This window comes from Pocillopora damicornis, chromosome 11 (assembly GCF_964200805.1).
Source record: "Pocillopora damicornis chromosome 11, jaPocDami1.2, whole genome shotgun sequence".
NCBI lineage: Eukaryota > Metazoa > Cnidaria > Anthozoa > Scleractinia > Pocilloporidae > Pocillopora > Pocillopora damicornis.
Window position 1 is genome coordinate 12,515,729 of NC_142680.1, and position 12,500 is coordinate 12,528,228.

The window sequence follows — 12,500 nt, forward strand, 5'->3', positions numbered from 1 at the left end:
ATTTCAAACGTATGAGCCAAGACATGGACATAGAATTCATCAGTATTATTTGTAATGTCTGAGACCTGATATGAGTGCGAACAGTCAAGTAGATATTTAAGTGAGTTATTTATGAGGTGTACCGCTGGTTACATATTTTTGCAGTCATGATAAGATATCAAATTTCGAGAGCACATGGTCCCTTTTGAGTGTAGGTGTTAGCTTCTGCTAAGACTGTCGTAATAGATTTCATTTCTTATTGGCGGAACAAGGCAAAAAAAACTTGTAAGTATCCATCAGTTTTTGTTTAGCTTTCTTATCCTTTGTGATCCAGTCATTATTTTGATTTATTAGGTGGATTTATGCATTTGATTTCAGTGAATTGTTGTTCATATAATAAAAAAGTTTACAGTTCAGCCCATCTCAAGTTTTCTTATTCTGGCTTTCTAGTAGTGAACCTTGGGTTCCTACACTATTTATGAATAGTTAACAGCCACTGGCTGAAGATGAGACATGTATAATCTTGCCATTTTAATTCAATTGAAACTGAAATTATGTTAATAGCCTAGCCTGAAGCTAAACAAAACAATAGCCTTAAAATACCATGAAGTAGAAATTGTTACATTTTTTAGATTTATGTAGATGGTCTATATGTTGTGAAGGAAAATGCTATTTCTGACAAATGAGCTTGCAAAGAAGGCTGAAATAAATATTCTGTTGGCATGAGACACTGCATACCCTAGGTACCAGGCCAGTGCATTGTGGGCAAGCTCGGACCTCATAAGAGCCAACAACCAGCAATTGATGTACTCTTTCAATGGCTTGTTACAGGATATCAGGGAATTTAAGGGTTCTAAAGAAGATTCGGTGGAACAGCAATTAAAAGATATAAAGAAGCTCAAATTCAGCAAACCTTACAAGGACCAGTCAGGAAAGGCAACAAGGACCAGTCTACGTTCAACTTTAAACTAGCTGAATTTTTCAATTTTGATTTTACTGATTTAATTATGGAAGCTGAAGTTGAATGCTTTAGATGTCAACTAGATGCTGAGGCTGATCGACTTGTTTTGAACACGCTCCCAAATTCTTGTTGTTCTTTTAATTTTTATAGTCAGCCCACAATGTTTGGGAGGCTTAAAACTTACATTGAAAACTAGTGTTCTATGAGTGATTCACAGTTTATTCTTAATGTCATCAGCGAAGGTTACAAGATCCCTTTTTTTAAATTCCGACATCTTTTGACAGGAGCAAAATGATTTCTTTGTACTCAAAGCTTCTGAAAAAATAATATCAAATTAAGCTTTCTTCGCTGTCCTGCTTTGCGTCGCATTCCTCTGTCTCAAAGTCATCATCAAATTGAGTTTCCATCATATTGCAAATGGCCGAGTAACCCCTCATCGCTGAAAGATCCGCTTCCGGCAACTCTGCTGAGAAGCATGATTTCCGCTGTGAAAGTTTTGTTTGTGCCGAGGAGTTTTCGTTTGGGCCGTGAGAGTTTTTGTTTCTGTCATGGAGTTTTTGTTTGTGCCTTGAGAGTTTTTATTTTTGCCGCGGCACCTGTGGGCCACCGTATAAAGAAGAACACACTGCTACCCTCTTTATCTCGTGACAAACACAGATGAAACCTCAATTCAATTCAACATGCTTACAGATGGAACAGCCTACAAAACTGGAGAGAGTCTGAAGATTTAGACAACAAGGAATGAAAAGAATTGCTGGATGTTGGTATTGACATGTGTAGGAGAGCGGTTCCAGACTGATACCGCTTGTCATTTCAAACAAAAACCATGCTCATGCTAAAGATGGCCAACAAACATGGAGTTATTAAACATCGCCATAATTTTCAGTTTCGTGTTTTACTGACGAGGGAAAATAAATCTATCGCTTCAGCTGGATCATGAAACAAGTCTATTTGAGGTGTCATGGCCACAAAACATGGATTTCTTGGTCTCCCAGTTATCTCGCTGTTTCTGCTGCTTCAGGCAGTTTTTTGCTACTATCATGTTAGAAACTGCTCTACATTAGTAAAGGGATATTATTTGGACTTCTATCTTCAATCATCGAGCTTCAAGGAGTTGTTGTTGCCACCGTTAGATATTTCTTCCCAAATGAGACCCTGGCAAAGGATTGCATCCACAATTCACTTTCCTCAGTCCGTTTGGACTAAATATGGCTACTCTTGTTTGTCTGCTTTGGATGTTCATTCTGACACTGACATAAAGATTTTCATGGATGTGTCATCTATTCCTGAACCCAGATTAAATCAGAGCAGTTTGTTTGCCAACAGACTGAGTGTTTTGTACCTAAACTAGAGGAGACTGAAAGCTTTTATGTCTCTTGGTGATGACTCAGCCGCTTCAAAGGTTTGCAAGATTACCCTGCTAAAGCAGCTAGTTTACAGAGGGAATTATGATGTTCTTTGTGAGACCTGGCTCAATAACTTTGTGATGGACTGTGAGCTGTTTTATGGGTACTTCCTCTTTCAAAGGGATAGAGAAGGACGCATGTATTGGTCGCTATTAAAACTGACCTAGAGGCCTTTTGCCATTTGTATCTTGAGAGAGAGAGAGAACACTGAACTGATCATGGTTGAAATTAAAACACTGAACTATATTCTAGTTATCTTGTACTGTGGTGGCGTCTATGGTGTTCGCTGTTACTGGGCTTTACACAGGTATTCGACTCGTTTGACTACGTAAATGCTCGCTTTATTCGCTCCATATCTCGCCATACGAATATGCAAACTAAATGAACTTGTTCAACGGTGAAAACTACAATAAAAGGCACACAAAGGCTGCTATAAGAAAAAGGCTAAGAGAAACTAAAGACCAGCAAAAGGATGGCAAAGAACTAAACACTTTCAATCTGTGCTTTGTCCTAGCGAACGACCATGTGCGAACTAATCACGTGACATGATATAACAAAATGTCATGTAAGTGTCACAAAAAGCGACGGGCAAACAAAGGCCCGAACTAACAAATCCAAATATGACCAGCGGTCTAAACATGTACACTTTTTATTGCCCACCTGGTTCTTCACTCAAGATTGTTCATGATTTTAACTTTTCTCTTCCGAACAGTGCTGAGTTAAGTTCCATTGTTTTGGTAGGAGGTGTTAATTTACCCCCTATCAACTGGTCCACCGATTTACCGGTCTCTTTAAGTGCTGGCAGTCATGCAATGGATAATATATTTTGTGAGCTGATTGACGATAATTTCCTCCAGCAGTTCATAACTGGTCCAACACACATATCTGGAAGCACATTAGATCTTATAGTCTCCTTTAATGAATGTTGTTGATGTGGACATGGTCTGCTCATGGTTAATATCTTACGAATCTTCATGTCCCAAACTGAATATATATATCTTATTTTTCATATATTTATCTTTTTTATTATTTTTTTTTAATACCATTAGATTTATCTACATTTAGATGACAATTTAGTACAATTAAATTTTCCTTCAATTAGATTTTCCTCTTATTACAACTAGATTATATTTTTTTGGTGTATATTTTAAATTCTTATATTTCCTTATGTAGGCACCCTGCATGGGTCTGAGTTTTGGGCTTTAATTCTTTATGTTTGTATATTTTCATTTTTGATCTTGCCCAGGAAAGCATGACATAACAACATAAAGTTGTTGTAGTGCAAGATAAAGTATTCACAAATAGAGATATTATGAAACTTTGGATCAATAGAGTTTTATGATCTTGAGTTGGAGGACTTATAAAGCAAAGGAGTATTCTTGTACTTAATTCTTTTGAAGCTCACAAGACTGTGCAAGTGAAGTGTTTGTTGAGACACGAATATACCAATTTAATTGCCATTACCAGAGGGCTACCTTGCATGCGGCAAACCTTGGATGTTTGTTCAAACAAACCATCCAAAGACTGAGTATAGCAGAATTGGACAACATAAATGACAGAAGGAATACACAAACTAATGCAGAGTGGACAAAAAAAAACTGCCCAAAGACCTTTGTATACTATTGGAACGGCAAAGCATGAAGACATTTCAAGAGAAATGCTGTCAAAGTTCCTATAAAAATGTAGCTGTACACATGATTTTGTTCTTAATAACTCTTTTGTCACCTGATGATGCCTTTGCTTCAAAGGTTATCATACTCTGAAATAGGCTTCTTTATTTCAATACCAAAGAATGAAAATTGAAAGTACTGCTTTTTACCTCATTATTATTGAACTTTTAAAATGTACCACCTTTGTAGTCTTCATGTTTAAAGGGTTTTTGTGCATTAATTAGACAAATGTCATTTTTCTCTCAAAAAATGCCTTGAAAACTGGGATGTGTTTTACATTGCTGCACATTATACATTGATAACTATCATATTGAAAATTCTTTCAGAGGTCACCACTCTGCATGGTTTTAGAATATTTAAATACGTTTTTACTCCAACTGATTATCAGTCAGAATTTGTCCTTGAGTGCCTCAATGTCATTATGTACAGGTTTCCTAACGCGTTGGATGCTTTCCTCTTTTGTTTAATTTTCATTTATCTGTTTGTTATCGTGGATATTGATAACTGGTTATTAATATAAATCTAGACTACAGCGTGAGCATTCAAAGAGAGTAGGGACTGGCTTCTAGTTTATTCAAGCTTAAGCAATACTGTACAGTCGTATGAATATGACCTTATCATATGCTGATAGTCATAAGACTTTTAAGAACCAATCAGTTGCCTACAGTTGCAACACCCTTAGGGTAATTAGGTTACATGGTCTACTTTTCCTAGACTATTTGATAGGTATTGGTACAGCATTCCAAACAGTTACTATAGCATCTATATGGAATTATTTGCCCACCCGCTCACTTCCTGGGCAGTCAAGTGTTTTAGTTTTTTTTGTCTTTTTTTTTTGGCGCCATCGTAGTGAGTTTACCTAGTTGATTTCTTTTGTACTTTATAGGGTTTTAATTGTGTATGTCGATATAGATTCTATATTTGTATAATGAAGGCAGTCTTTACTTTAAGGTCTCACAGCTTCTCCACGCCAGTGTTGTCACCCTCTTAGACTGGATCCGGTCGCAAGGTGGTGGTCACTTCCCAAATCAGCTCCTCTTCTCTCTTGGATGTCTAGCAGTGATCACCTCCACATCCTGTTGATCATCAGGTGGTCAATATGGTTCTTGTCTCTTCCGTTGGGGGAGTACAAGGTCTTGGTGTGGAAAGAGCGTCCCTCCAATAACAAAATCATAGGTGGTGCAGATTTCCAGTGGCCTCTCTCCATTGTCATTCATGGTGCCACATCCTCCTCTCCCAATGGCCCTTTCATAGTTCCTTTTGTCACTTCCACATAAACGACCTTGCAAGCCAGGCAGAAGATGCAGCAAGCAGGGGAGAGCAATGCAGAGTCTTCAAGATGACTGAGCTGGTGTGTGGCAGGTACAGAGGAGGCATTGACACTCTGATCATGGACAAGCAAGGGTGACTACTCACAACAGTATCTGAGCAAGACACGATGGATGGAACACTTCAGTGAAGTTCTGAACAGACCACCACCACCAACAGAGGCAGATATACAAGAGGCAGAGACAGACCTGGATGTCAACACCCATCCCCAGGAAAAGAAGAGATCATTGCAGCCATCGAGTCCCTCAAGAACGGAAAAATCCCCTGGACAAGACAATCTCAGTGCAGAAGTCTTTAAAGCAGATCCACAGCTAACAGCAAACTTACTCCAGCTGCTCTTTACAGACATCAGGGAGGGGAAGAAATTACCTGAAGATTGGACAGACAGAGTCATTGTGAAGATTCTGAAGAAAGGTGCCCTCAACAACTGGCAAGGAATTACCTTACTATCTGTACCTGGCAAGATCCTGGCCAAGATGAAGCTGACACAGTGGACCAACAACTGAGAAGAGAGCTGGCAGGGTTTCAGAAAGGAAAAGGATGCACATACCAGATCTTCACCCTGTGTAACATCATGGAGCAGTGCACAGAGTGGCGGAGACAACTCTACATCAACTTTTTGAAATTGGAGAAGGCTTTGACAGCGTGCACCGGGAAAGTCTGTGGCACATCCTTTGGGCCTATGGGATACCATAGTCGATTATCGGCATCACGAAAAGCTTTACAACAACTTCACATGCAGAGTAGGCAACAGCGAAACCAGCTTTGAAGTGAAGACTGGTGTCAGACAAAGCTATACAATGTCGGTGATGCTCTTCGACATGACCATTTCCTGGGTAATGAGCTGCACAACAGAAGATCCGTCACGGGCATCAGATGGACCCTCGTCTCAATGCTGGAAGACCTAGATTTTGGAGATGATCCAGCCTTGGTCTCACATGCAGGAAAAGAAAACCCGACTAAGCACTTACGTACAGCAAGTTGGCCTGAAGATCAGCCAAAAGAAGACAGAAGTGATGCTGCTGAACGTGTCCAACCCTTAACCAGTTCATGTGAATGGAGAAGACCTGCCAACAACTGAAGAGTTCACCATCTCAACAAGGTCAGAAATGCCTTCAGAATGCTCAACAACGTGTGGAGGTCCTCTCAGTACATCACCAAGACCAAGGTGAAGATCTACCAAAGCTGTGTGATGTCCACCCTACTATATGGCTCTGAATGCTGGAGGATGACAGAGAATGGGCACGAGTGACTGAGTGAGAACCCCAACCCTGTGTCTGCGTTGTGGTTTAGATGGTAAATTACTGTGTTTTAAGTAAATCCTTCATGTATTCCAGAAACCACTGGTTAAGTAACTAAAATTTGAAAATCTATTAGAGCATTCACTACATGCACACAGTGCCAGGAAAAAATTGTTTGTAGAATTAAAAACCAAACTCATGATTTGGAGAGCCTGGAGAAACTACTGTTGTAATTATCATTATTCAATCAATTTTGTGCCTTGAAGTTCTTGTAATAATGTTACAGTTATTTTCTTCAAGAAAATTATTCCAAGACAGACTGGATGCTTCTCTCCAACCCCATAGACAGCATGATATCACAGTTTAGAAGAACAAAAACTTCCCATTGTCTGTGGCAATACTCTATTAAAACGGATTTCCTATTGGGTGTTCATGCGGACAAGCACCTGACCTGGAAGATGCATGTAGACCATGTTTAAGTTATGGTTCACTGTCAGTACTGTACAGGCTTAAAAATCTAGCCCCTTTTCACCTGGGAGAGAGCTTAGTCCTCACTAAAGTACACTATGCATGCTCTGTTTCCCACCCCCTTCCGGCATTTCAGATGAAGCACCTTCGATGGCTTCAAAATGCATGCACTGGATTTGTCACAAGAATATTTGCAGGAGTGGAGGACATTGCCAAGTTGAACTGGCTTCCAGTGAATAAGAACATTGGACTAAATATACTTAAGTTAACTCATAAGTGGCTATATGACAAAACGTTTCCTGAATACCTTAAATTAAATCTACTCAAGGTCAGTGCCTATAGCTTAAGATCTTCGATTGTGCCTGTTCTTTCTATTCCAAGATAATCAGGAATATTTCAGCACTCTGCAGCAACTACTTTTAATAAGCTCCCTGATAATCCCTAATAAGCTTAAGCTACTTTAATAAGCTCCCTGTTGTAACAAAGCTCAGGATGCGAGGTTAGATATCCACGCGCGTGGTATCTGGGATCGACATCAATCAGCATTCTTCGATGTGAGGGTCTGTCACCCTAATGCTGTATCGTATAGGGACCTAGAGCCACAACAAATTTATCGTCTCCATGAGAACGAGAAAAAGCGTCTCTAGTTAGAGAGAGTCCTGGACATGGAGCATGGAACATTTACACCTTTGGTCTTCACCACGACTGGCGGAATGGGAAAGGAGTGCTTGAAGTATCATAGCCGTTTAGCACAGCTGATTGCCATCAAAAAAGGGGAGCAGTATGCCAAAACCATCTCATGGATCAGAACCAGAACCTCATTTGCACTCTTGAGATCTGCATTGGTTTGTCTTCGAGGCTCTAGGACAAGAAGAGTGCCATGTGACATTAAGAATGTTGATATCGATGTCGAAGTTGTTGAGGGAGCCGTTAAATCGGACTATTGATGTGTTCCTTACTTCATATATATCTTTTTATTTCATTATTATTATTATTATTATTATTATTTTTAGCAGGACTTTTTAGGACGCTAGATTTTTATTTAGAGAAAAGATATTGAATATTGCATTTTATTTATTACTACTATTTAATGTTTTTATCGTTGTTGGTTCATGTTGAAACCGTGGCAGATTTTAAAGAGGAATTAGTGAAAAGATGTTAAATATTGGTAGTGATTGCTAATAGTAATAGTAATAATAATTAGTAGAGAAACATTTTCGTGGATTATAGTTCAAGAGATATTGAGACATTATGACTTTTTCTTTTCTTTCTAACAGATGTTAAGGTACAAATTTAATTCTTTTTAAGTGAAGCACTGTACATAGGTCTTTTTTATGAGTATTGAATAAAGATTTTTCCATTATTAGAAACATAACTGAGTACAATTCTTTCTGTCAGTCTGAAGAGACATCTTTTATGTAAGGAACTTTAAGCAGCAAACACAATCGTTATTTTATTTTTTAATTTTCTATGTATTTTCCTTTTTAGATTTGATTTATAGTGTAGATATTGTAGATGAAGAACCTAACTTTGTTGGATACTCTACAATAAATCATTACTATTATTATTATTATTATTATTATTATTTCTATTCTTATGAGGTATGTGTACATGTCAATCCATATTGTCTTTTATATGATTTCAAATTGTTCAAGTATTGCCATTGAACTGATTTGGGTGTAACTTGGTCTCACATTATAGAGAAGAGTAACTACTTAAGTCATTTTACAATTAAATAATTTGTTCAACACTTACTTTGTTTTACTGCAGATCACTGAGAGTCAATATCCAGAAAATCTGTTTATTGCAAAAGAAGTGATAAAGCAAGCCTGGCAGTATTTGGCCATTGCGCTAATCTTGGAAGTCACAAGAGAGGCTTAAGAGAAGACTGCTTGACAAAACACCTCTGAACTCTTTCTACACTGAGTTTGCCAGATATAGGTTTTTTTTCCAAGATAAGAAGTCAACAAAACAGCCGAAAAAACAAACAAATAGATGACAGCACCAGGATGAACCAGTAGCCTTATAGAGAGAGATTTTGGAGATACCTCCGTGTTGTTGATCTATTCATCCCTACTTTGCTAGGCTATCTACTCATGTTAATTTATAGGACAATTATATGTGATCTAACGAGAAACAATAGGAGACATTGGTCATCACCAACAACAGTGAGGGGATTATTAATATAACCAATGAACATAGATGAATTGCTGCTAACCAATTAATCGCATGATTTTAAAAACTTCACAAGTCTACATAGGTTTACTCCATTCCAAGGATTTGTTTATTAAACTTATGGGTAAAGATTAAGTGCTGATTAATTAGCTATGGTACATGGCACCAGAGAGGTATCACTAGTACATAACTACTGTCTTCTCTTTGGTTCTTTCTGTATGTCATATAGAGTACAAGTATTTTATTTTACCTTAGTGGGAAACTTCACAATGATTTGGTTAATTAGTGAGGGTAAATATTTCCGTATCACCCCTTCAGAGGTAATTTACCTTAGCTTTTCAGCATGAAGGAGTTTTTACTAAGTAATCCTAGGGTGTCTATGGCTCCTCTGCATACCAGTTGGTTTTCTAATTTTAAAAATTTGCTGCTGCAAGACAGATGTTCTTTTTATAGTCTTTTGGCTTGCATCAGTCACTTCATAATTTCTGTTTAGGATGCCTTCGAACACTTTAACAGTTTCACCCAGTGCCACAAAAGATGTATGTTTTCCCTGCCTAAAAGTTCGTTACCTTCAGTAGTTAATTTCTTCAATTTTGTCAGTTCATTTTCTAAGTCTACTCTTATTACATGTAATCAGTGTACCTTGTACAAGGTTTCTGTACAAATTCAATTCAATTCAAACCATTCATTTATTTACTCAGTCTTTGCCTGTTCCTACTTTTGTTCCTCCCATTGTTCCATTCCACCTCACTCTTGGGAAATATAACTATCTGAAATAAAGAACTTGATGGAAGCTCTCCTAATCACTTCCTAGCCTAGTCGCGTAATTTGAATTTGTTTAAAGTCTCAAAGATGTCCTCAGAACTGTTACGTGGCTAATGCCTGCTAGTCTAAGTATGCTAATTTATGCGTTATGAATCACGTGATCTTGTGTACACGCTATTCGATTTGAGTGGATGAAAGAGTATGGAACGAAATGTGGTGGCAGCGTGAGCGCTCGTCAAACCTTCACATCGTGTGATTTTGAGTGTAGCAACGAACCTCCAAACCGTTCAGACAAGAAAAGAAAATGCCAGATCCACCACCGTCTTCGAGCGAAACTCAAAGACAAGATTCTCTCGCCGATGATGCAAGGAATAGGGTCACCTACAGGCCCAATCCTGTCTGCAAGAAACAAGGCTGTAAACTGGAAAGTCTTGAAGCAGCAATGGGAGAACTACTCGATCGTAGCACAGCTAGAAAGGCAAAGAGAAGAGTACAGAGTGGCATTATTTCTCTACTCGATAGGGCCCGCTGCAGTCAAGATTTACAACAGCTTTGATCTGAGCGAAGCAAACCGGTGTCCCAGCGGATTTGGACCCCCCTAGAATTGGACCCCCCGGTCCAAATCCGCTAGCGGATTTGGACCCCCGGGGTCCATATCCGCCAGCGGATATGGACTCGCCTCCGCGGATTTGGACCCCTTTAACAAAACTGAGTAAAAACATTACCATACATAACTTCCTAATAGAAATAATAAAAATTTAGAAAGTAGGCTTTCAAAGAAAGTTTTTTTTTCAGAAAGTAGGTTTTTATTTTAAAACATTCTCGTAGACGTGATCTTTTTCTCAGCATTGCGTCTCAATTTAAGATTTTCGTTTAATTAACCTGCAGCTGTAAGTCTGTTGTTTACCTCTGGAATGAAAATGAAACGTAAATTTTGAAATCATTTGTTTGCTTGCCAGTTCTCTTGAAAAAGTGTGAAATATAAAATAATAACAACCGTTGAATGCGTGAAAGCTTCAATTATGATTGTTTTTTTTTTTTGGTTTTGTGAAATACCGATTGCTCGAATCTCGACTTCTAAACTTCCGACAACTTCAACAAAAAGCCTTTAGTCAACGCAATTTCTCGAATTAAGCTTTATTTTCACGAAGGTTCGAAAGAATCAGGAATTCGCTGTTCGTTTTCCTCAACTGATATGCGTTGCTCCGCATACTTTAATTTTATACGGTTGAACAATTTACTTCTTTATTAAGTTATTCTGTTATGATATTATTTTAGGCGCACCGTTAAATAAACATCGCGTTGCGTTTGTGCTACTTGCTACTTACCTCTTGAATGAAAGTAATTAAGTTAAACTTCAAGTCTTTTTAGCGCTCTTGTCAAGTTAAAAACAGAGTGTTTGGTAGGGTGAATTAACAAAAAGTAGATGATAGACAATAAGTCACCGCTATATTCTAATTACATTGTTTTCTTACCTTTTCTTTTTATTCTTTTTCTCGTCTAGATTCTTTTCTTTTTGAAATCTAGCGCTTTTCACCAGAAGCCTTGAAAAGCGTGTCTTTATGTACCGCAAGTGTGTAACTTTGAATCAAACGTTCTCATAATACTCTTTAACGCGTAAAAGTTATAGTTAGTGTTGCGCTTGGTCTGTTAAGCACCGACCATAAAAAAGTTATTTTCAGTGCGGTTATAAAATGTTTCACAACTTACTAACTGATAGAGCAAATATAAAAACGGTTTAACTCATTTAGTTAAACTTATTTATTGATATTGTTTTTTGTCTAGTCGAATGTTAACAAATTATCGGTATGAAGTGATAAACATGTACTAGACAATAGGTCGCTTTTAGACGATAATTACATTGTCTTGATATATAGAAATGTTAATAAGCGTGGAACGTGTTACAGCAATTATTCATTTATGTTATTGTTACTGTGTGCAGCACAATAAAGTTTAGTTTCTCCGCCTACTGCAAAGGTTTTATTTTACTTTTATTGTCTTCGCTATGTATAAAAGGGCACTCAATTCCACAAGTGTTATCATTACTTTTATGATTCATTCCATGAACGATGGCCGAAACGAAAACGTACAACGAAGTCTTTAACTATCTCCGCGATAACGAATATCCGATCGATTTTTCGAAAGACCAAAAGAGAAACTTGCGCAAGAAAGCGCTAAAATATGTTCTTGAAGATGGTGCGCTTTATTTCATTGGCCAGAAAAAAGGTGAGCCTAAAAGATGGGTTCATTGCCAAGACGAGCAGCAGAAGATACTGAGAGCTTGTCACTCTGACAAACTTGCTGGGCACTTCGGCCGTGACCAGACGAGAGAAAAGGTTTGTACAAAATTCAATGCTACTTGTCTTGAACTTTTAAATTGTGGAGACAATTTACTTTGTCAGTTATTAACTGTTGTGCTCCTGTTGTTCTTCCAGGTTACATCTCGGTATTATTGGGCTAGAGTGTTAGAAGACTGCGATGAAACTGTCAAGCGTTGTGATGTTTG

At 38.0% G+C, this 12,500-nt stretch overlaps 1 protein-coding gene and 2 pseudogenes across 2 annotated transcripts in view; 2 read left to right on the forward strand and 1 right to left on the reverse strand.

Moving 5' to 3' along the window:
- Positions 1–12,500, reverse strand: part of LOC149037578 (uncharacterized) — a 124,332-nt pseudogene that overhangs the window by 62,225 nt on the left and 49,607 nt on the right. The window lies entirely within an intron of this gene.
- The window catches only part of LOC149037579 (uncharacterized), a 120,764-nt pseudogene that overhangs the window by 58,420 nt on the left and 49,844 nt on the right, over positions 1–12,500 (forward strand).
- On the forward strand, positions 4,474–9,358 carry LOC149037590 (uncharacterized). The gene has a single exon (XM_089187872.1). The coding sequence runs from the start codon at positions 5,459–5,461 to the stop codon at positions 5,849–5,851; it is 393 nt and encodes a 130-aa protein (XP_089043998.1). The 5' UTR covers positions 4,474–5,458; the 3' UTR covers positions 5,852–9,358.

What these genes read in the sequence shown, in the direction of transcription:
- LOC149037590 (XM_089187872.1), top strand. Translation starts at nt 5,459, where the DNA reads ATGGAACACTTCAGTGAAGTTCTGAACAGACCACCACCACCAACAGAG.